Genomic DNA, 21,002 nt, shown 5'->3' on the forward strand with positions numbered 1-21,002 from the left:
CAGAATATCCTAGGCACTGTTTATTATAAAGCAATAAAGAGATTTTAAATCACAAATTAATTAATGTGGTGCAGCATGCACACCTATATCACGAGTGCGCTTAAATTGGTATCCTAACACATATCATTAATCTAAGGAAACAAGAGAACCTATCCTATAAGGTGAAAATAAAGCTTGTGGAGCATAACTTTTTGTTATGCAATCCCAAGAAGATAGTGATAAATTGCAAAAGTTTACCTATTCTGGCTAGAACGTTTCTGTAGCTTTGTGGGCATAAGTATGTGATGCAACCAGTACCAGAAGTTAGGAAATTCTGTGCCTTTAGGTATTCTCTCTGGGTTTGTCCGCAATAAGGTGATAGAATCCTTTCCTAGCTTCTTTGTCTGGAGTCCCTACATGGTATTAAAGGATGTTGTGTAGGTGTGAGAGTGTTATGTAGGTGTGAAGAAGCATTTGAGTTGGGATAGTTACCTAACCAATTCCAAAACCTGATCTTAAGTAGAGTTATGGATTCCATAGATGTGCATGTAAAAGGGAGGGGTATAATGACATGAAAAGGGGAATGAGGAAGTCTCTTCTAACATAAAAGTTTGGAATTTTTCTTCAAGATGGGCTTTGAAATTATTATTCTGCTGACTTGATATGCCTGATATAAACCCCTGCATTTTGAGTAAGCATGTATTATTCCAATAATAATAATAATAATAATAATAATAAATTTTATTTGTTAGTCGCCTATCTGTCCGACTTTATGGACACTCTAGGCGACTTACAACAACAGTTAAAATACAATATACAATAAGCAATACAATTTACAATATACAGTACATCTAATAACAAAGCATCTGATTAGTACAACAGAAGGCTAATCTGTTGGCTTGTGTGCGTTGTTGTGTGAAACAGCATACATTACGTTGGAGTTAAGTTGAGCAAGAAACTTCTTCAGAGCATGTTAAGAGTCTTTATTGAAAGACATTAAGGCCAGAGGCTTAAGAGTGAATACATGTAGAGATTCTTCAGTCACCCCCCTTCTGGTACATCTCTCTCCATAGATAAACACAAAAGACAGCCTCTCAGCTCAGAGGCATAATTCAGAAGACGACAACACACAGACTCTGTTAGAACTTTCCCAGTCGCTATCAGATGGCTACCATAGCAATGGCCCTGGCCGTCCGTTCCCAGACAGGGCATAGACATAACTCCCCCTTAACCACAGTTACGTCTTCACACTTGCAGGCTTCATGGAAAACTACTAGAGACAGTAATGCCTACTGGTCACCAGCCCAACAGCTCTCCTTTTTTCCATTAAGACTGCAAAATACACAGGAAATACATCTCCATAATACATAGTCATACAGTCATACATTTCTACAATACCTCTTGCAATACATTTCAGTACATTGCATTTTCAGTTCAGTACAGTTCAAACTTACATCTCAGTACAGTTCAAAACTTTATTCACTCAAACTTTGGTTCAACACATGTCAAATAAAGTGTCTCAGGATCCATGTCTACAACTTTATTTATTCCAGGACTTGTTATTAATCCCACAGTAAATCTGTCAGGCGGTTTGCCTAAATTCGCTCTCGTGGAGCGTCTTAAAGGAACCAGAGCCTCGGCTCTCTCTGCCCCCCCATTTGTGCTTGTGCTTGGCACAACCTGCGCAGGAGCTTCCATTTCCTCAGCTTTTCGTTTCTTTGATCTGCGTTTCCCAGAAATGAGCTCATGCAAAGCATCTCTGAGAGGTATTTGTGTACCTTCCACTTTAACGTCAACATCTGGCTGAAATTTCTGTGATTGTGTTCGTGTTTGTGTTTGTGTGTCATTTGTTCCTGTAAGAAGGACTGTCTCCCTTTGATCCCAAGGCTTTTCTGAGACTTTAATGCTTCTGCTCAGAATTAACTGCTGTGTTTCTGGACACCAAACTTTGAAATATGCATTCTCTTGTGCTCTAGGTGCACGTTTGCCACGTCTCTTACCCTGTGGCTTGTAAACTCGGCTGCGATGCACTCTTTCAGGCATCAGCCTGACTGCATTACACATGTCTGGGCGAGACACCTTCACCAAATATTGCAATTTCCCTATTATGCGCCTGTACTTCTCAGGATCTGTACAAGGCGTCTCCGCACATTCTGTTGGAAAGCCACAACCATTGGAGTCTTCACAACATTGCATTCTGTCATGTTGCATTCTTCTATGATCTGATTTATTTTACTTTCCTGACTCAATGTTATGCTTCCGTCTTCTGCACGCACAATATCCGTGCCTAAATAGTGTGTGACAGGCCCCAAATTCTTTGTGTCTACCTGCCTGCCTAGTTGCTCATTAAATTCTTGTTCCTCTTGCTGCTCATGATAAAAATACATGATGTCATCAACATAAACTGCACAGAACGTGGTTTTCGTCCCCTGTCTCTTTATATACACACATGGATCTGCCTTGCATCTTTGGAATCCCATTCCATGCAACACTCTGTCCAATTTCTCATTCCAGCAGCGTGCACTTTGCCGCAGTCCATATATTGATTTATGCAGTTTACACACGAACCCTTCCTTTGACACAGAACCTGGAGGCAGTTCCATATATATCTCCTCTCTTAAATCACCATGTAGGAATGCCGTCCCTATATCGTAGTGATTTACACTCATGTTCTGCATCGCTGCCAGCTTCAGCAGCACACGAATGGACTCATGTTTCACAACCGGGGCGAAAACAGCATCATAATCTGTCCCATGCTGCTGGGTGAATCCCTTGGCAACCAAACGTGCCCTGTACCTCTGTACTTCCCCGGAACTTGCTTTCTTCTTCTTAAACACCCATCTGCAACCTATGGCCTTTTTACCCATGGGTAACTTTACTAATGTCCATGTGCCATTCTTTTGCATGGCTTGTAATTCTTCCTGCATGGCCTGCTGCCATTTGTGCTGCTCTGCCTCAGGCATCAGCCTGATTGCTTGAAATGATGCTGGCTCTTCTAGTTCTCTGTGAACTTCCTCCATCTGGGCAGTGAATACTGACGGCATGCCTTTTACGGCTGTCTGTTTACAGCCCTGACCGTCATTCCTTTTCCGCCCCATTGAACTCAAGGCATCAGCACACTTCACACCCATGGATATTTTAAACTGTGAATCATTAAGGCTTCCCTGCAAACACACTTGATCTCCCCTCATTACAAAACATTGGTATTTGTGAAACAAAATTGAATAATTATAACTCACCAGTTTTCTAACTGATAAAATATTATGAGCCAATTCCGGAACAAACAAACAGTCTGACATTATTCCAAGCTTGTCAAACTTAACCAGACCTTTAGCTTTTACGGATTTCCGTGATCCATCAGCAAGTAAAACAAAGTCTTTCTCATCTGTAGACGTGTAAAACAGACTTCTGTCTTTGATTAATATATGGCTTGCTCCGCTGTCGACAATAAAGTTAATTTGTTCCAAGTCTTTAGACTTCTGTTTACAAACAAAGTTCACACTTCCCTGCTTCAAGCCTCTGTCCCTGGAGTTTCGCTTGATTGCACAATCTTTACGGAGATGCCCACGGGCCCCACAGGCAAAACAAGACTTCAGCCGCTGCTGCTCCCGCTTGTTTTCCTGTCTGCTTTCGACAGCCTGCTCCGGTTCGGCACATTTCTCCTCCTTGCTTCTGACAGCTTCCACCGGCTGGGCTCTCTGCGCCTCCTGCCTCCGCTGCCATTCCTGGGACAAATCCTGCAACGCGTCCCAGATCTGTTTAGCCGACGGCTCATCTCTCACACACATCAGTTGAGAATCCGATAGAGCCAAGATTATAAACGCCTGCACCCTCTGGTCTCGACGCTTCCAGGCTGCGGTCAGTACCGCCGGGGGGTTTTCTGCAATCACGTCCCATAAATCCTCTGTTATCAGCAAAGCCCGCATCCTCGGCTTCCAGCTGCCATAATTCTTGTCATTAAGTCGTTCCATCGGCAAGCCTTCCCCAGACAGGTTTACAGCCATGTTGCTCACCTCCGTCTGGTTCAATCAATCAAGCTGCCCTCTCTGGAACTCCGTCTGCCGTTCAGACCAGCAACTTACTCCCGTGTAATGCGCTGTGGAGTGTAACCATCCTCTGCTACCACTGTTGGCTTGTGTGCGTTGTTGTGTGAAACAGCATACATTACGTTGGAGTTAAGTTGAGCAAGAAACTTCTTCAGAGCATGTTAAGAGTCTTTATTGAAAGACATTAAGGCCAGAGGCTTAAGAGTGAATACATGTAGAGATTCTTCAGTCACCCCCCTTCTGGTACATCTCTCTCCATAGATAAACACAAAAGACAGCCTCTCAGCTCAGAGGCATAATTCAGAAGACGACAACACACAGACTCTGTTAGAACTTTCCCAGTCGCTATCAGATGGCTACCATAGCAACGGCCCTGGCCGTCCGTTCCCAGACAGGGCATAGACATAACTCCCCCTTAACCACAGTTACATCTTCACACTTGCAGGCTTCATGGAAAACTACTAGAGACAGTAATGCCTACTGGTCACCAGCCCAACATAATCCACCCCAAAATTATAGGCCTACCTGAAGAGCCAGGTCTTTAAAGCTTGACGGAAACCCGTCAGGGAGGAAGCATGCCAAAGATCATAGGGGAAGGAGTTCCAGAGGGTGGGGGCCACCACCGAGAACGCCCTTTCCCTGGTCCGCACCAGCCTAGCTGTTTTGACTGGTGGGACTGAGAGGAGGTCCTGTGTGGCTGATCTTGTGAGGCGGCCTAGTTGATGATACTGGAGGCGGTCCTTCAGATAAACTGGGCCGAAACCATTTAGGGTTTTAAAGGTCAACACCAACACCTTGAATTGAGCCCGGTAAACTACTGGTAACCAGTGTAGGTCTACTAACACTGGGGTAATATGATCCCGGCGATGGCTATGCTTAATCAAGCGTGCCGCCGCATTCTGCACCAGCTGCAGTTTCCGGACTGTTTTCAAGAGTAACCCCACATAGAGCGCATTACAGTAGTCCAAGCGAGAGGAGACCAGAGCATGTATCACCTGCAGGAGCAGATGTACATGAAGGTAGGATCGCAGCCTCTGTAGCAGATGTAGTTGATACCAAGCTGCCCGGCTCACTGCTGAAACCTGAGCCTCCATGGACTCCAATGACTGCACTGTGTCATAAGTTGCAATTCAAAATGGCATCTGTATCTGATTGGAGGAAACCTGTTCCTTTCGGGGCAGATAAGTTGACAGTTGGGGTTTCTCACCTGATCAAATGCTGTATTGCCAATTGTTATCAATACTTGTCTCATTGCAATCCTGGAGTCAGGAAGTCTCATCTTAAATTTCATGTCACAACAAGAGTAAGGGTCACAGAGGGGCTGATCTCATCATGCAATGTTTACACTCAGTATATGAACAACAACAAAAAAGTATTGCCAAGTGCCTCCATGTTACAAGGCTGCCTTTGCATCAAACATGCTTCTAAATACCTGTTGCTGTGAATCACACATGGGGAGAATGCTGTTGTGCTCAGGTCCTCCTTGCACCCTTCCCACAAGCATATAGCTGGCTATTGTGAGAACAGGATGTTGGACTTAGAGGTGCCTTTGGCCTGATCCTGCAAGGCTTTTCTTACAAGTTCTTAAGCTCTCCCCCTCCAATTCAGAAAACCTGATCAGAGCATTTCTTCCCTCTGATTGGTTACCCTCAAAAGAATTCTTTCCCCTTTTGTGTCAGATTCCCTCCTGCATCCATTCCAGAAAAAAGGAAAACTGGGGCTACAATATAATTGTTATGGTTTTTATTTAGGATCTAAACAGCACTACAGCAGCAAAACAGAGCCTTGAGAAGGAGATCTGGACCCTCCAAGACAGACTAGCTGCAAGTCAAAGGGCTTGGGAGGTCTCACAGGAAGAACTGAGCCACCTAAAGAAATGTTGCTGCAAGAAAGAAGAGAAACTGAAGACTAGCATAGAGGAGGCCAGAGCCAAAGAAGGTCTACATGATGCCTTCAAAGAGCAAATTACTGCACTACTTCAGAGCAGTTCCATTAGAGTGAGTCCATCCGAGAAAGATATTGTGGAGAAAATCCAAGAAGTGTGCCACATGGAGGAGAGCAAAAAAGCAGTATGTGAACATCTATTATGATTGTTCAAGAATGATGCTTGATTTTCTATCACTTCTTTTCTGTGTGCATTGAAATTTTATACGTGTTGGCTGCTTCATTCTCTATAGGCCCTTTGCAAAAGAAAAACAGCAAGAAACAAACAAACCCCAACCATTTTAATTTGAAGTTTAAGCATACCAACAACTGCCTCATCATCTCAGAAAGTAAGCACATGTACTTTGCAGACAATCCCAGAGCCCCATAACAGAAGCAGATCCTGTTAAGTTAAAGTGGATACAAACCTTTTCATAGCTGTGGGTCCACAGAGAAGGTATTTTTTGGCAGTAACTGTGCTGCCGCCTAAACATTTCAATTTGGCCATCCTGGGTGTATGTTGATACGGCACAGACTCCACATCCCTGACAGTATAGAGTCCTTTCTCTTTTCCACTTCAGGAGATGTGATATAATTCAGAATTTGCCCACAGAGGTAGGGGTCCAAGCAGGCAGGCGGAGTAGTGGCATGGATGGAGGATGCCTGCAGACGCAGTAGTAGTAGGATCATAGAGAGAAGGCATCTAGTGGAAAACAATCTGTATGCATAAAACTATTTCTATCCTGTGGCCTTTCCATTCCATAAAGAGTTTGGTGTACATTTTTTAGGGCTGAGAAACTTCATGATCAAAGTAGGCGCAAGCATGAATTACTGTTAGATGTTCATAGCTTTGCCAGATCACAAGATTTTGGCAGGGGGAGGGGGATAACAAATCCTGCTAAATTTCACATTTCCAGCAATATATGCCATCATAATGCATTATCATCTCCTGTCATCATTATCTTACCTTATTTGGTCTCTTAAATCCCCATCATTATCTTTAGTTCTATAATTGTTGACAAAACTTTCAGAATCTACCATTCCCTTTCTCTGAAGGCTTAATGTGTGGCATTTTAGATGAAACAGGCAAATTACAAGTAAGTTTTAAAGTCTATCAAGTGAGTTTTTATGAATAAAAACGATCAGTTTAATTTTCTGTAGACATGTCTAGCTCTCTGTATATTGTTCAAAGCTGTTTGTTATTCTCTGATAACTTCACTGCGCAGGAACTCAGTGTCTGAACAGAACAACATGTATTGATGGTATAATTTCATTTGTTAGTACAGTTTATTGCCAGTGGGAGATCTCAGAGGGAGATCACAAATCAAGTAATAATTGCAATGCTCAATTTTACCAACAATGTTTGTCTCTCCTATGCCTCTTTTTATTATTATTCTGGGTCTCAGTTTTGTCTTGGGAACCTGAAGATCTGCCTGTCATAATAAGGCACACAGCAGTTTAATGTGGATTTGCCTGTTGCCCAACTGTGAATACACCGAATCGAATTCTGACATCAAAGTTTTGTGAGCAGTTCTTATTGACCGTCTTAAGAGTTCATTGGATGCTCTCTATTGCCACACCCCCTACTTCTGTTTTGTCCTTGCATGAGCACAACCTAGCCATTTTGTTTCCTTCAGCCCATGCAATTATGTGTTCCTATGTTTTGTGCAAAAGTGCACATGCATTGAAAAGGAAATGGAGAGCAGGGAAGTAGTAATTGACAAGAACACACAGCATAAATACATCCTATAAAGTGCCACCCACTAATATGGATGGGAAACATCAAGATAGAGTTCAGAACCATAATACTGAAAGTTCTTATATGTAGACAAAAGTGCACATGAAAAATTGGATCAGTGTGACCCATCATATAACACATGAATGCTCCAGTATGGGCACAGCCTTAACACATTAACTGACTCTGGTTCCTCTGATCTTGGCGTGCCTCCTTTAGAGCCTGACCACGGGCCCTCTTGGACTATGTTGGCTGTTTCTGGCCTTTTGTCCTCTCATTTGTCAGTAATGGACTTGACCTGCTCATGCCCTGGACCATGTTATTTGCTTCTGATCCCAGTGAGTCTTGACAGTCTGTTGAGAGGAGTTGCAGTTTACAGAACCAGATTAAGGAGAGAAGAATTTTCTAACATCTCAGCACCCAATTCCATGTTCTGCTGGACTGCAGCATAAGATCAGGCATAAGATAGTAGGATTTTCTGCTAGAGAAAGTCTCCTGATTTGCTTAAAAAAATTAAAACAAAATTAGCTAATGATCAACATTTTTACAGCATATTTAGATAAACTGAAAGTATTTAAACTGCAAATAGGTCATGATGCAGAAAATCAAACAATGTGAAAAGTAACAATTCTTGGGACACCTACCTAATTTTACTGTGGCGTAAATTTTTATGGACTAATCTGTTTCATCAGTGTAATCCTCAGTTGCAGGTACATCTACACATGGTTATAAGATGTGTGTGTGTGTGTGGGTTAAAACAACGTAAGATCAGACCAAAGGCCCATCCAATCCAGCATTCTGTTCTCACTGTGACCAGTCAGATGCCTATGGAAAGCCTGCATGGTGGACTCTGTCCACTTGTGCTCCCCAGCAACTGGTAATACTGGAGGTAATACATAGCTGTTAGGTCCAAACCCAACACACGAGTCGCCCTGTCAACCCCAACTCGCTTACACCCGAGAAAAGTGTGGAGCTGAGTGCAAATGAACCCACTATCAGAGATCAAATAACACAAGACAATTCCTTTGCAAAGGGGACCCAATACTCACAAGTCAAGACAGGTCAGCATGGGAACCTCGTTTATTGGTGTCTTCGGGTTTATATAGTCTCACCCCAAAGTTTACAATATCGGGCTCACGTCATAAAATACAAAAGAAGCAATTGCTAGATATTACAGCCTCAAGGCATATGTAAGGAGGTAAAGGGGTACCGGGTAAAGGACAAAGTGGAAACATTGAGACTATCTTTCAGACTCTATGTCTGCATACTTCGCATGTCCTTGAGATAAGCACTATGCAGCAACAGACAAAGGCAACTATTGAGGGGAGGCCCAGCTGCAACCGGGCGCCCCATAAGTTGGAGACAGACATGAAATTACTCTGCTTGCTTATCAAAGGGTTTTACAAGTCAAGGTTTGTGGGGCAGCGGAACAACTTTTAACATTTCTATGCAAAGCACATTTGTAACAATAAGCAAGGTTATAGGCATAGATGTGATACAAGAAATACATAATAGTGAAGTTTCCAGCTTAAACCGGCTTTTATTATTCGAGCCACTGGAATGTAGGTAAGGGTCAGGTCACCAGGAAATAAACCGACATTTTATATCAAAAGTCACCTAAAGGCCACTTTGGTTCTGTTCCCCATGATACCCAAGCTGGTTCAGGTAAAGCAAGTGAGTTATAGTTCTACAGGCAACTGGGCTTCAAATCCAATCCTAACAGTCCCCCCTTTCAGCCCTGAGAGAATAACTAGTCTCTCAGGTAGCTGTATTACCATGCTTGGGTTGCCAGAGCGGTGTCAAAGCCATTTCCATGTAGGTTGGCTGCGGCTTTCGGGAAAATGACAGTACGAGTCTGTTCAGACAGGCTGAGGCCAATTGCATCAGATTTGGAATACATTGCAAACAACAGCAGACAGAGATCAATATGGCAATCACCAGGACAACGTAAAATATAATTTTGTGCCAATCTGGCCATGCCGAAAACCAATCAGAAAACCCAGAGAACAAGGAGAAGTTTCCAATGCGTTCTACCTCGTGATAGATTTTTCCGATATCATTAATGTGTTTAATGACATCAGCTTTGCTATCCGCAATGTGGGTACAACATTCGCTCCCTATTAACGAACAGACCCCCCCGTGAGAGCTTAATAAAAAGTCCAAGGCTAACCGGTTTTGCAAGACTACAGTTCTAATTTGTCCCTGCTCATTTGTGAGGTCCGAAAAGGAAATAGCCGAATCATTCATAAAACATTCAAAGGCTTGAGAGAGTTCTACGAGTTCCTGATATGTTTTGGCTGCCCCATACATTGGGAAAAAGCCTCTCAACACTGCCTCCCCTGTGCCTCTCTTGTTACGGCGGCGCAGGGTTGGTAGGGTGGGGGAAACCCGGAGCCCTGGTACCACCCTCCCTAAAGTGCAGGTCCAAGAACCCGATGTTGGTAGTTTCCTTACCGCTGAGTGCCCACAAAGCCACCAGAGTCCAGCTGGGGTTTGGTGATCCACTAAGTCCGTGAGGAAAGGCACTGAGTGATGGTCTGCGAAAGTTAACCGCAACAAATGCTGCCAGATGGATAACCATGTTAAGCCCGCTGCTCTGTGTGTCCCATTTAAAAATGTCCAATTACCCGGGTTTGTGGAGAAAATTAAGCCATCACACATCATTCCTCCCGTCGGCTGGCTTCCACTGCCTACACAGACTGACCTGGCGATGGGCCCGCTTAAGACCAGCCCCCCTTCCAATTCCTGTGAGCTGGAATGTAAAGCAAAAGAAAGATACTCCTTTAATGGCAGAGAGGCCCCAGTCAAGGGGACTCCAGCCTGACCATGTGGGGGTGTATGAGCACAGACATAACAAGTGCCTTTCTTAGGGGCTGTCTCTTCCATCAAGGCAACAAATGTGTTTCCATCCCACCCATCGCCTATTTTTGTGTTTCTTTTCTTGAATCTACCTATTGTTTTTATTTCACGTGTGGCATGTGTTACCTGATTTTGTGAGGGTTTCCGTGCCCTCAGCTTATCATTCAGCCATGCATAACAGGATGGTATACCAACACCCACACAAAACTTCTCTTTTTCTGTTGTCTGGATCTGAAAAGTAAGCATATTATACTCCGATCTTATAGTATTAACATCCAAATTAGAGGGACAACCATAGTTAGGCATAGGGTGATATTGTCTGTACCGAAGTGCGAGTCTGATGGGCCATTCAATTTCTATGCGGGTGCAATGAACTGTCCAGCTGCCTGTGTAGTTATGTTGTAATATAATGGCCGCTTTGTAACATAAACGTCCCGCAATGTCAGCCTTCACCATTCCTTCCTTTATTTGGTCCACATCGTACAAAAAAGGGTCCGGGCAGTCCTGTGTTTTGGGTATTGTTCGTCCGAAATCTTTTAGGTAATAATAGTCATTGTCACTGCATATTTTCACATTTGGGGGGCAACAAAGGGGCCAGGCATAGTGGATCAAGACGCCTCCGACCCACAAACAGACAAGCATCCTCCATTCTTGTCGGGCCATTTCAGCGTTGGCGTGATACTGTCGTTTACTCAATATCTGCGTCCTGAAAGGGGAGTTGAGCCGCTTGCCACTGACCGGTTTCTTCGTTCCTCTGCAAGCGTATTTTGGGGACCCGGGGAGGTGGAGATGCTGCCACTACAGCAGGCTTTACGTGGGAATGATGTATCCACGACTTTCGCCCTTCCAGGAAGACGGCCGCCTGTGTAGATAAGAGGACTTGGTGTGGTCCTGTGTATCGTGGCTGCAGAGAATCGCCCCTCACGAATTTCTTTGCCCAAACAAAGTCCCCTGGGCGGTATGGATGCACTTGGTCCTCAAGGGGCACTGTCTTGGTAAATCCAGCAGTTTTCCACAACTCGCGAATTCTATTCTGCAGAGAAAGATACTGGGATACAGTTATGTGATCCCCCCCAATAGTGAAACATCCACATTTGGCAAGCTCCCCCCTTTTGTTGGAGGCCTGCCATACAGCAATTCATACGGTGAGAGCCCTAAGGCTCGGGTAGGGCGGGTACGCAAATGGAAAAGAATGAGAGGGAGTACCTGAGGCCACCTTAAACCTGTTTCCTGAGTATACTTAGCCAATGCTGTCTTAATCTCTGGGTTCTGTCTCTCCGTCGCTCCGGATGATTGTGGATGATAAACAGTGTGAAACAGATGTTTGATTCCCAGACCTTCTTTGACTTTTGCCAGAATTTGTCCTGTGAAGTGTGTTCCTCGGTCTGAATCTATAACCTCTGGGACCCCGAACCGTGGTATTATCTCTTTTAACAGTAGTCGGGCCACTGTTGTAGCGGTGGCATTTGTGGTTGGGAATGCCTCTATCCATGCTGTTAAGGGACATACCATAACCAAGAGGTGTTTCTTTCCTTCAGCTTTTGGGAGATCAACAAAGTCAATTTGAATGTGTAAGAATGGTGCGGCCGGTACGGGTCTACCCCCTTGCGGGGCCCTGTTCGGTAAGGCAGGGCCGTTTGCTTGGCAAATGTGGCATGCTTTCACTATTGCACTACATACTGGTTGAATTCCGGGGGCATACCAGAAACGCGTGATCGAGTCCACTAACGCGTGTGTACCATAATGACCCCCATGGTCATGGAACCATTTTGCTGCCGTTTGGTACAAGGATCTGGGAAGGCATGCTCGGCCGTCAGGCATGGTCCATAATTGCTGCTTCAGGATTGCTCCTAGCTCAGTCCATCGCTTTAATTCCTGTGGGGGTACTGAAACAGATACAGGTGGGACAATAGCAGTGGTTACCAGTGCTAGAGTCGGCATGCTTATAGGAAATAATGCCGCCTGGCGTGCAGTTTGGTCAGCCAGGGCATTTCCTAGGGTTACAGGGTCTTGCTCCTTGGTGTGTGCTTTGCAATGCACCACCGCTAGCTGTGAAGGTTCAAGAATAGTTTGTAACAATTTTTGCACAAGTTCCAGATGTTGGATGGGTTTACCCCCAGCAGTTGTAAACCCCCTGTATTTCCACAAATGAATATGACAATGTATAATTCCGAAAGCATACCTGCTATCTGTAAAGATGGTCACCTTTTTACCTGCCGACAACTGGCATGCTCTAGCCAGAGCGTAGATTTCTGCTGCTTGTGCTCCCCACTGTACCGGGAGTGCTGCTGCCTCTATTACTTCCCACTGCGTTGTTATAGCAAAACCCATGTATCTTACCCCATCCTGGTAGTAGGAGCTGCCGTCAGTGAAGAGAACGATATCTGAGTCTGGTAGCGGTTCATCAGACAGATCCGGTCTGATCTGTAAAGTAGATTGCAGAACTTGTACGCAGTCATGATCCGGAAAAGGCGGAGGCAACTCAGGCAGAAGGGTAGCTGGGTTTAACGGCCCGCAATGTTCAAACCGCACGTTAGGATCCTCTAGCAGCTCTGCTTCCAGTTGTTGCTGTCTCTGTGCTGAAAATACTTGCATGGTGCCTTTTCGCAATAAGGCTGAAAGTGCGTGTGAAGTCCAGACATCAAGGCTAGTAGCCATTAATAGCTTTATCCTTCATGAATTTGGCTAACCCCCTTTTAAAGCCATTCAAGCTGGTGGATATTACATCCTGTGTTAGTGAATTCCATGGTTTAACTAGTTTAGTTATGCGCTGTGTGAAGAAGTATCTCCTTTTGTCTATCCTGAATCTTCCAACTTTCAGCTTCATTGGATAACCCCAGGTTCTAGTATTATGAGAGAGGGAGAAAGGCATTTCTCTCTGTTCTTTTTTTTTTAGCAATCCTAATTGTCTGCTTGCATTTCTTTTGCCATTTACCAACAACAATCTTTATTTACAGTCGACCGACCACAGATACAAAAACAAGGTATTAAATATTAAAAGATAAAAAAGATAAAATGCTTGAAATCAGAAACTATAGCAGACAAAAAACAGTCCAATTGAGTTAGTTGCCATTTACAATCTTACAGGGTCTGATTGAGATGGCCAGGTTCAGAAATTTTGCCACCTGCACAGTTATTGCCTTATCAGAACCCTCAAGTAGAGTGATCAGAAGAGACTCAAGGGGATGGCCTGGGAAGGACTGCATAATTGGGTATATTAGATCTTTTCTGGCCCCTGCATAGTATTTACAGTTGAACAAAACATGTAAGATAGACTTGACTTCGATGCTATGGCAGGGACAGTGTCTATTATTGCTTGGGATTTTATTATATCTGCCCTCCAAGAGTTTAGATGGTAGGGCATTAAATCAGGCCAATGAAAATGCTCTCCTATACTTGGGAACAGATAACCAGCTAAGATAGGGCATCCCATCTTTACAAGGAGGCCCTGATAGGCCCAGTGTCAGGGGGGAGCAGGGACCCTGGGCAGCTGCCGAGAGCTCTTGAATTCAATATCCGCTAACCTCTGTTTAACTATCGCCTTGGCACTTCCAGGCTCCATAGATAGCAAATCAGAGGGAGAGAGACCTACTGAGAACTTTTTTGACTATCACCTTTGTCCAGGATGGCTCAAAAGTATATCTCATTACCAGTGATGTAAAGGGGCTGTGAGTGTCCACATAGCAGCAGCAAAGCCAGTATTGAATAACACAAACCCAAGCTGAGCATTTCAGAGGGTTAAGGCCAGCCTCCAGATTGAGGGTAGCTCCAGAAACACATCTTGGGACACCAAAAATGGACCTAAGAAAAAAAGATTGAATTCCTTCAAGTGAACCCTTGAGGTATGGGAACCAAATTGGTGCCCCGTAGAGAATCGAAGGGACTATCTTGGTTCTGTAAACACGGATGGCTGCTGGCAAGAAATTCCCGCCCTTTGTATAAAAGAAGGGGGTCAATGCGCCCATGTTTTTCTCGGCTTTGGCCTTAGCATATTTTTCTTGGGCGCTCCATCTTGCTGCTTCATGGAACCAGATACCCAGGTATTTATAGGAGTCGACCTGTTCAATTCTGTCGCTCCCCATAAACCAGGGGTATCTAACCTTTCTCTTAGAAAATACTATTACTTTGGTTTTTAAATAGTTAATTGTAAGAAAGTTTTCTTTACAGTATTCCACGAAGACACTCAATAGTCTCTTAAGACCCAGCCGAGTCTGGGAAATTAAAACCGCATCGTCTGCGTAAAGCAAGATAGATACCTTTGTGTGCGCAATCTTAGGTGGGTGGGATTGTGTTGTCCCCAGTGCGGAGGGGAGATCAGCCAGATAGAGGTTAAATAGGGTAGGGGCAAGGACACATCCTTGTCTAACCCCTCATGAGGAGGGAATTTCTTAGAAAAGTGACGATTGCTGCAACATACTTGAACAGAGGTGTTTTGATATAGAGTGCAAATCAGGGATAGTAACCTTTTCTCAGTAGGGAGCTGTTCCATTTTATACCACAGGTGGTCATGGGAGATGGAATCAAAGGCAGATTTTAGATCTATGAAAGCTGTGAAAAGTTTACCTCCTCTCGGTTTAGAGTATTTATACACTAAGTGGGCCAATACCAGGCAGTGGTCAAGGGTAGAGCATCCGGTTTTAAATCCTATCTGCTCTCCCCCCAGGATGTTATTATCAGTTATCCATGTTTTCAGTTTAAGGCATAGAAAACTGGCGTACACCTTCCCTACAAGCTGATGGGACGGTAGCTACTTGGATCACCTTTAGGTCCTTTCTTATAGATGGAAACGATGAAGGCTTTCAGCCAAGCTGTAGGAATTATGCCAGATTTATTTATTAGAGTAAAAAGGGAGGCCAGCAATGGGGCCCACCAACTGATGTTATTTTTCAGCAGCTTGGTAGGAATGCCATCTGGTCCAGGAGCCTTGCCTGGCTTTAGCTGGAGTAATAATTCCTCAATAGTGTTAATATCGACAGGGGGCCAGTCAGGGGTGTCAAAGTGCAAATAAGGGGAAGGATTAGAATTAGATATATTTGGATCGTGAAAGACTACATGAAAATAGTCTTCCCAGATATTTGCTGGGATATGACAATCAGGATTTCTGTTGGTGTCACTTAAAGCACCAGAGACAAGCCTCCAAAAAGATTTAGAGTTACGTGTGACAGATGCTGCAGTCAGCATTTGCCACAAATCCCTGATTGCCTCACTTTTTTCCGATTTAAAAGCTTCTTATATTCTTTCCTTAACGCATAGTAAGAATGCGGGAGCTGGCGTTCATTATTTGCACGACAGAAGCGGTAAGCAGAGTGAATTCTTTTCCTAAGATTAACACACTCCCTGTCAAACCACATTTGTTCTGTCTAGCAGGAGACTTGTAGTGCCAGTTGGAGTTTGTAGGGTAAGATACATATTCTGCATCACCTCCTTGAAAGCCATTATCTTTTGCCATTTCTTTTGTTCTCATTTGGACAAGAATTCTATTTTCTGAAGGAAACCTTTTTGCTTCTAATAGCTTCTTTGTTCATCCTCTTGGCTTTAGTGGTACATTTCCTGATCTGTGGCATACATTCTAACTGAGCTTCTATTATTGACATTTTGAATAACCCCCAAGTATTCTGGAGAGATTTGACCCTCTTCACTTACCCTTCAAGTGTCTTTTTACCAATCCCTTCATTTTTGAGACGTTTCCTTTTTTGGGGAAATGTGACTAGTTTGAATTTCTTGGCAATTGGCCACTTTTGTATTTGTTGTTGACTGTGGTCACTGTTCCCAGTCGGTTCAGCAATGCATCAAGCCCTGGGCACGATTTAAGTTTAAGTCTAGGGTCACCTCCCATCTGATCATGGAAATGACCAGATGGGAGGTGACCCTAGACTGGATACTTTTATTTATGTAATTTTCACTGTTTCAAGTGGGCCCTGAGCAAAGAAAATTTGTGAACCCCGATATATCATATGAGACGATGAGCAGGTGAATGGGCCCCTGATGTTGTGGGTGGCATTAATAGTAATAGTGTTGCCAAAGTAGAGTTGTAGACAGAGTTGTTCCTTGTGTCCGTATCTCTTGTTATGTGGCCTGTTGTTGCTACCTACCAGCTGAGCCACCCACCCAGCCTCGGCCTGTGAGAGAAAAGTGTCATTGTCCATAATGGGCTGTAGAACATCAATGATACACTTGAGTGGTTTTAGCTAGTACATGGCAACAAGTGGTATTCTGCCATTTTCTCTGCTGGGTCTGCCCTGCAGTAAATTACTCCTGAGTACCAATCTGTTCTTGTTGATCTGCAAAACATGGTCTTTACGTACTCCGCTTTCTAGAGCCAGAAGCAATAATGATTGGACTATACCATGTTACTCTTACAATGGAGATGCTATTCCTACTCTCTGCCTTGGAAGCCGTTGGTGGGGATACCTTACTGTGTGATGGCTGCTCTCTATGTAGTAATATCTTATAAATGTTACCCTTGGGTGGAAAGTTCTTTTAGAATGTAGATGATGTCACCATGGCAAGAATAGCTTTGGTACAGGAGATCAAAACTTTGGAACTTCAGTAGTAGCTGGCTGGGAAGTTAGAGCATGCTTTGGGGAGCAGTGATGGAATTATTTTGCCTGGTTCTACATAGTTCTAAAACTATGCTGAGCCATGGCATATGAACTGCTGTAAGAGGGGGCTTGGCAGAAACGTTTGGGGACTACTCCAACATGCAAGATGTCTACTTGTCCATACAGAAATGACAGCTTTCAGTGAAACCAAAGATGGAAAAATATTAATGTATTTGCTGAAAAAAAAGTTAGCCTTTGACAAACAGACAGCACAGAATTATCCTGAAAAGGTGAAGGCCCTGTTTATACTGTCCCCGAACGATGCCCATCAATAAGGAAGTGTGCACTTCAGCCTCTGGAGAGTTCCTATTTGGAGGTCAGGAACTAAGATAACAGTGTCAGAAAGGACTTGAGCATACTCTAAACTTGTTATTCCCAGGGAAGTGCTATTGGTTCATTGGTATGAGTTCAAATGTACTTATACCATACTCTGGCCTATTGAGTCCCCCAAAGTGTAAAATCAAATCTAATGTGTTCCTGCACAAAGCTCGAATAATAATTTTTAAAAACCCATAGACATTCTAGGTTGTACTATTAAATTATTTTATCTAATATTTTTGGCTATATTCCAACACCTCATACAGGTAGAAGTGGGGCCTCAGAGCCCACATATTAAAATGTACATTGAAGGATGGTGGTGAGGTCATCTAGTATGTGGGAGCTTTGGAAACCATGTAGATCTCTCTGCTTGAGCAGATTAGAATGACATAATAAGCTTCTTGCGGTAACTCATAATTTCTGCACCCTGGGCAGACTCTGCGTTCACATGACTCATAGCTCCAATTCTCTTATCCTTCCCCACCCAGTATTTAATAACTGAAGCCACTTTACTACATTAGGCTGCAGTCAGAGAGCCAATGACAAGCTGGTGTCACCCTGGCTGGTCTGTGGCCCTTACTAAGCCTCCTAGGAAGCTGATACACGGCTTTTTATCTGCTGCCTTGAAAATATGCCGTTTCCAAAAGGGAAAAGTGATATGTTTTAATGATGTGTTCTGTTATCCAAAATGAAAAAGTTACATCAGTATTCAATTTTAACTGCTATAAATACATTACAAGACTTGTGTAATTGAATCTGTGCCCTTGTTTAGGTTGTGCTTTGGAGCAGAGCCCCCAGTTGCCCTACCTGGTTATATACTAGCCCCAAAGAAAATCCTCCATGTTTCACAGTCGAGTGGAGGATTGTCAGGTTTTTCCATCTTTCCAATAAGAAAAGCTGGCGTAATTTGTACCTTATTATTGCTTGGCTTGGTGTTTTTAGCCATGTAGCTCCTTTGTTTGCCTCTGTTTTGTTGCTGTTCATGCATTTCATTGCATTTGCATACAACCTTTTACCCTGTGTGCCTCAATCTCGGGTAACACAACCCATTTGTATTGGAAATGTTGTAATTTTTAAGTGGTGAAGCTGTCAGTGGAAAAGTGAGTGTTGCATGCATAAGTGCTTGCAAAATCAGGGCAGCTTGCAAACACGAGGATTACATCTGCTAATCAGGAAGACAGTTTAACAATATTTTGAGAATGGAGCTAAAACTATACAAATAAATACCTAAACCACTGCAGAGATGTACAATTACATTTAAATAGTCTCATGAATGTGGCAAATTGAATCCAATAATCTTAATTTTATCCATTAGAAGATTCTAATGGAAGAGTTGTGCTGCTTGTGCAAGTTAACAAAGTACTCTTAATATATATTTTTATCATTTCATATGGGTTTGCATAATAGGATTTAGTCTGCTTTTGGCTTTGGCTACCCTTGTTTTAGTTTTTTTTTTAAATTGTGTTGACTTAAAATGTGTGGCTTAAAACCATCCTGGTCTTAATGCCAATTTTTAAAAAAATATATTATGTAGCTCATTCTAAAAGTCAATCTGTTGCTTGCCTCATGCCTCAGCTGCTTTCAAGTTCTAGTATTGAATAGACCTCACCCTCATGTCTGGGTATTGGGCCAGAGAATGGTCTTAATTGGCTTCAGACACTGTGGCCTGACAGAGAAACAACAGGACATATTTTATCAGTATGTGGTCTGCTAGTCCAGATCTGCCTGCCAGTGATAGAACAGGGAGGGGGGGGCTCTGTTCTCAGAGTAGCCTTTGTCCTATTTTCTTAAGCCTGTCTGTCCAATTTGAAACCTAGTTCATTGTCCTGCCTGCCACAAATGATGGTTCCAGACCCGTGGGTCATTTCTCTGTCTGCCTGTCATTTATCTCTCTCTCTCTCCCCCTCCCGCTTTTGGTCCTGAGAAGGGTTCCTGATTTGAAAAGGACTTTTAGGCCATGTAAGATTCCCATGAGTCCTTTTTGTAAGTGTTACTCTGCTGTTCAAATAATTGCATTGGCTGCTAATTGGCTACCAAACTAAGTTCAAAGGGCTGGTACTGGTGTACAACGATCTATACAGCTTGGGACTAGGATACCTAAAATATAATCTCATATGTTTTATAAATCCAAATGATTACTGTGCTCTATAGGAGAGGGCCTCCTGCAGATACCATCTTATCAGGAGGTCCGTTTCATATGATATGGACACTAGGCCTTTAGCACCTACCCTTTGGAATTCCCTCTCCTTAAATATTAGACAGGCACTATCTCTGTGGTCTGTTCAGCACCTACTGAAAACTTTCCTCTTTCAACAAGCCTTTTAAATGCTTATTCCAGTCTACATCTATATTTGAATTATTTTTATATAGGTTTTGTTTTTACACTTTTTTGTCTATTGGTTGTCATTGTTTTATGTGTTTTGTAATTGTGTATTTGACTGTTGCTTGTAACCCATCCTGAGACCTTATAAGGTAACAGGGCAAGTAAAGAAATCCAATAAATAAATAAGTGCCTGGCACACTGAATCAGCACATCTGACCGATGTGCCTCACACAGACAGTGCAAGTCCCTGTGGTGGTTCAGTGACTGTTGATCTGCAATGACACACACACAGAGCTGTTGCGGGCAATGAACCCATTTGGGAGACAACATTGGTACCTCTTTCACTGAGGTGCTCCCCCCTACCCAAGTTAGTACTGGTGAAAGCTGCCCTCTGGATAGCACCTATATTTGATTTTTATATGAAGTCTCTTTTTAGCATGGTTTATAAATAAAAATCCAGAGGTTTAAAGCCAGAAACTAGATGCTGCCAGTAAACATATAAGTACACAACCTCTTATAATATACTATTAAACCCTACAATGTAGTAATTTGTCAGAATTAATGTAGGTCAGCTGAATAAACAAGGGGTTCAGGGCCAGCCTATACATTATAATTGGCTTGCTATTGTATACTACAAGCCTGCTGAAGCAGTCTCCATATGGCAGCTGTTTCCCACAACTGCTGTGAAGCACATCTTGTCCCATGGATCAGCTGCATGATGTGAAGAGTCTCTGTATCACTGCTGGACTTCCTTTGAGATAGCATGGAAACACTCCACATGATCTCTATGACCCAGACAGTGAATGGTATTAAAAGTTATAGCTGATAAAGGGAGCATTCTCCACTCAAAGACTGTTTCAGGCAGTCATTATGGTGTAATTGAGTTGTGTGGTAGAGTGGTGAGTTCAAATTCAAGGTTATCCACAATTTTTATTTATTTATTTATTTATTAATTTATATCCCACCCTTCCTACTAGCAGGAGTCCAGGGTGGCAAACAAAAGCAGTAAAAACTGCTACTAATTTTTCAGCCTCAGTTCCCTGACTGGAAAAGAGATATATTTAACTTGCTCATAGAGTTATTGACAAATATAATGTTGTAAGGATGGTAGCACAATTTACACATCAGAAAAAATCTCTAGAGATATAACAGTTATTATTTAATATGAGTCAGTTCATGCTTTAAAAAGATTGCCTGTTTCATATGTCTTAACAAGG

General features: G+C 43.1%; 1 protein-coding gene across 2 annotated transcripts in view; it reads left to right on the forward strand.

Moving 5' to 3' along the window:
- Positions 1 to 21,002, forward strand: part of CCDC170 (coiled-coil domain containing 170) — an 80,573-nt gene that overhangs the window by 41,032 nt on the left and 18,539 nt on the right. For both annotated transcript variants that reach the window (XM_061624134.1, XM_061624132.1), the window contains exon 6: positions 5,777 to 6,094. In XM_061624134.1, coding sequence (XP_061480118.1) covers positions 5,777 to 6,094 — 318 coding nt within the window. The remainder of the gene's footprint in view (positions 1 to 5,776; positions 6,095 to 21,002) is intronic.

This window comes from Rhineura floridana, chromosome 4, assembly GCF_030035675.1.
Source record: "Rhineura floridana isolate rRhiFlo1 chromosome 4, rRhiFlo1.hap2, whole genome shotgun sequence".
NCBI classification, from domain to species: Eukaryota; Metazoa; Chordata; class Lepidosauria; order Squamata; family Rhineuridae; genus Rhineura; species Rhineura floridana.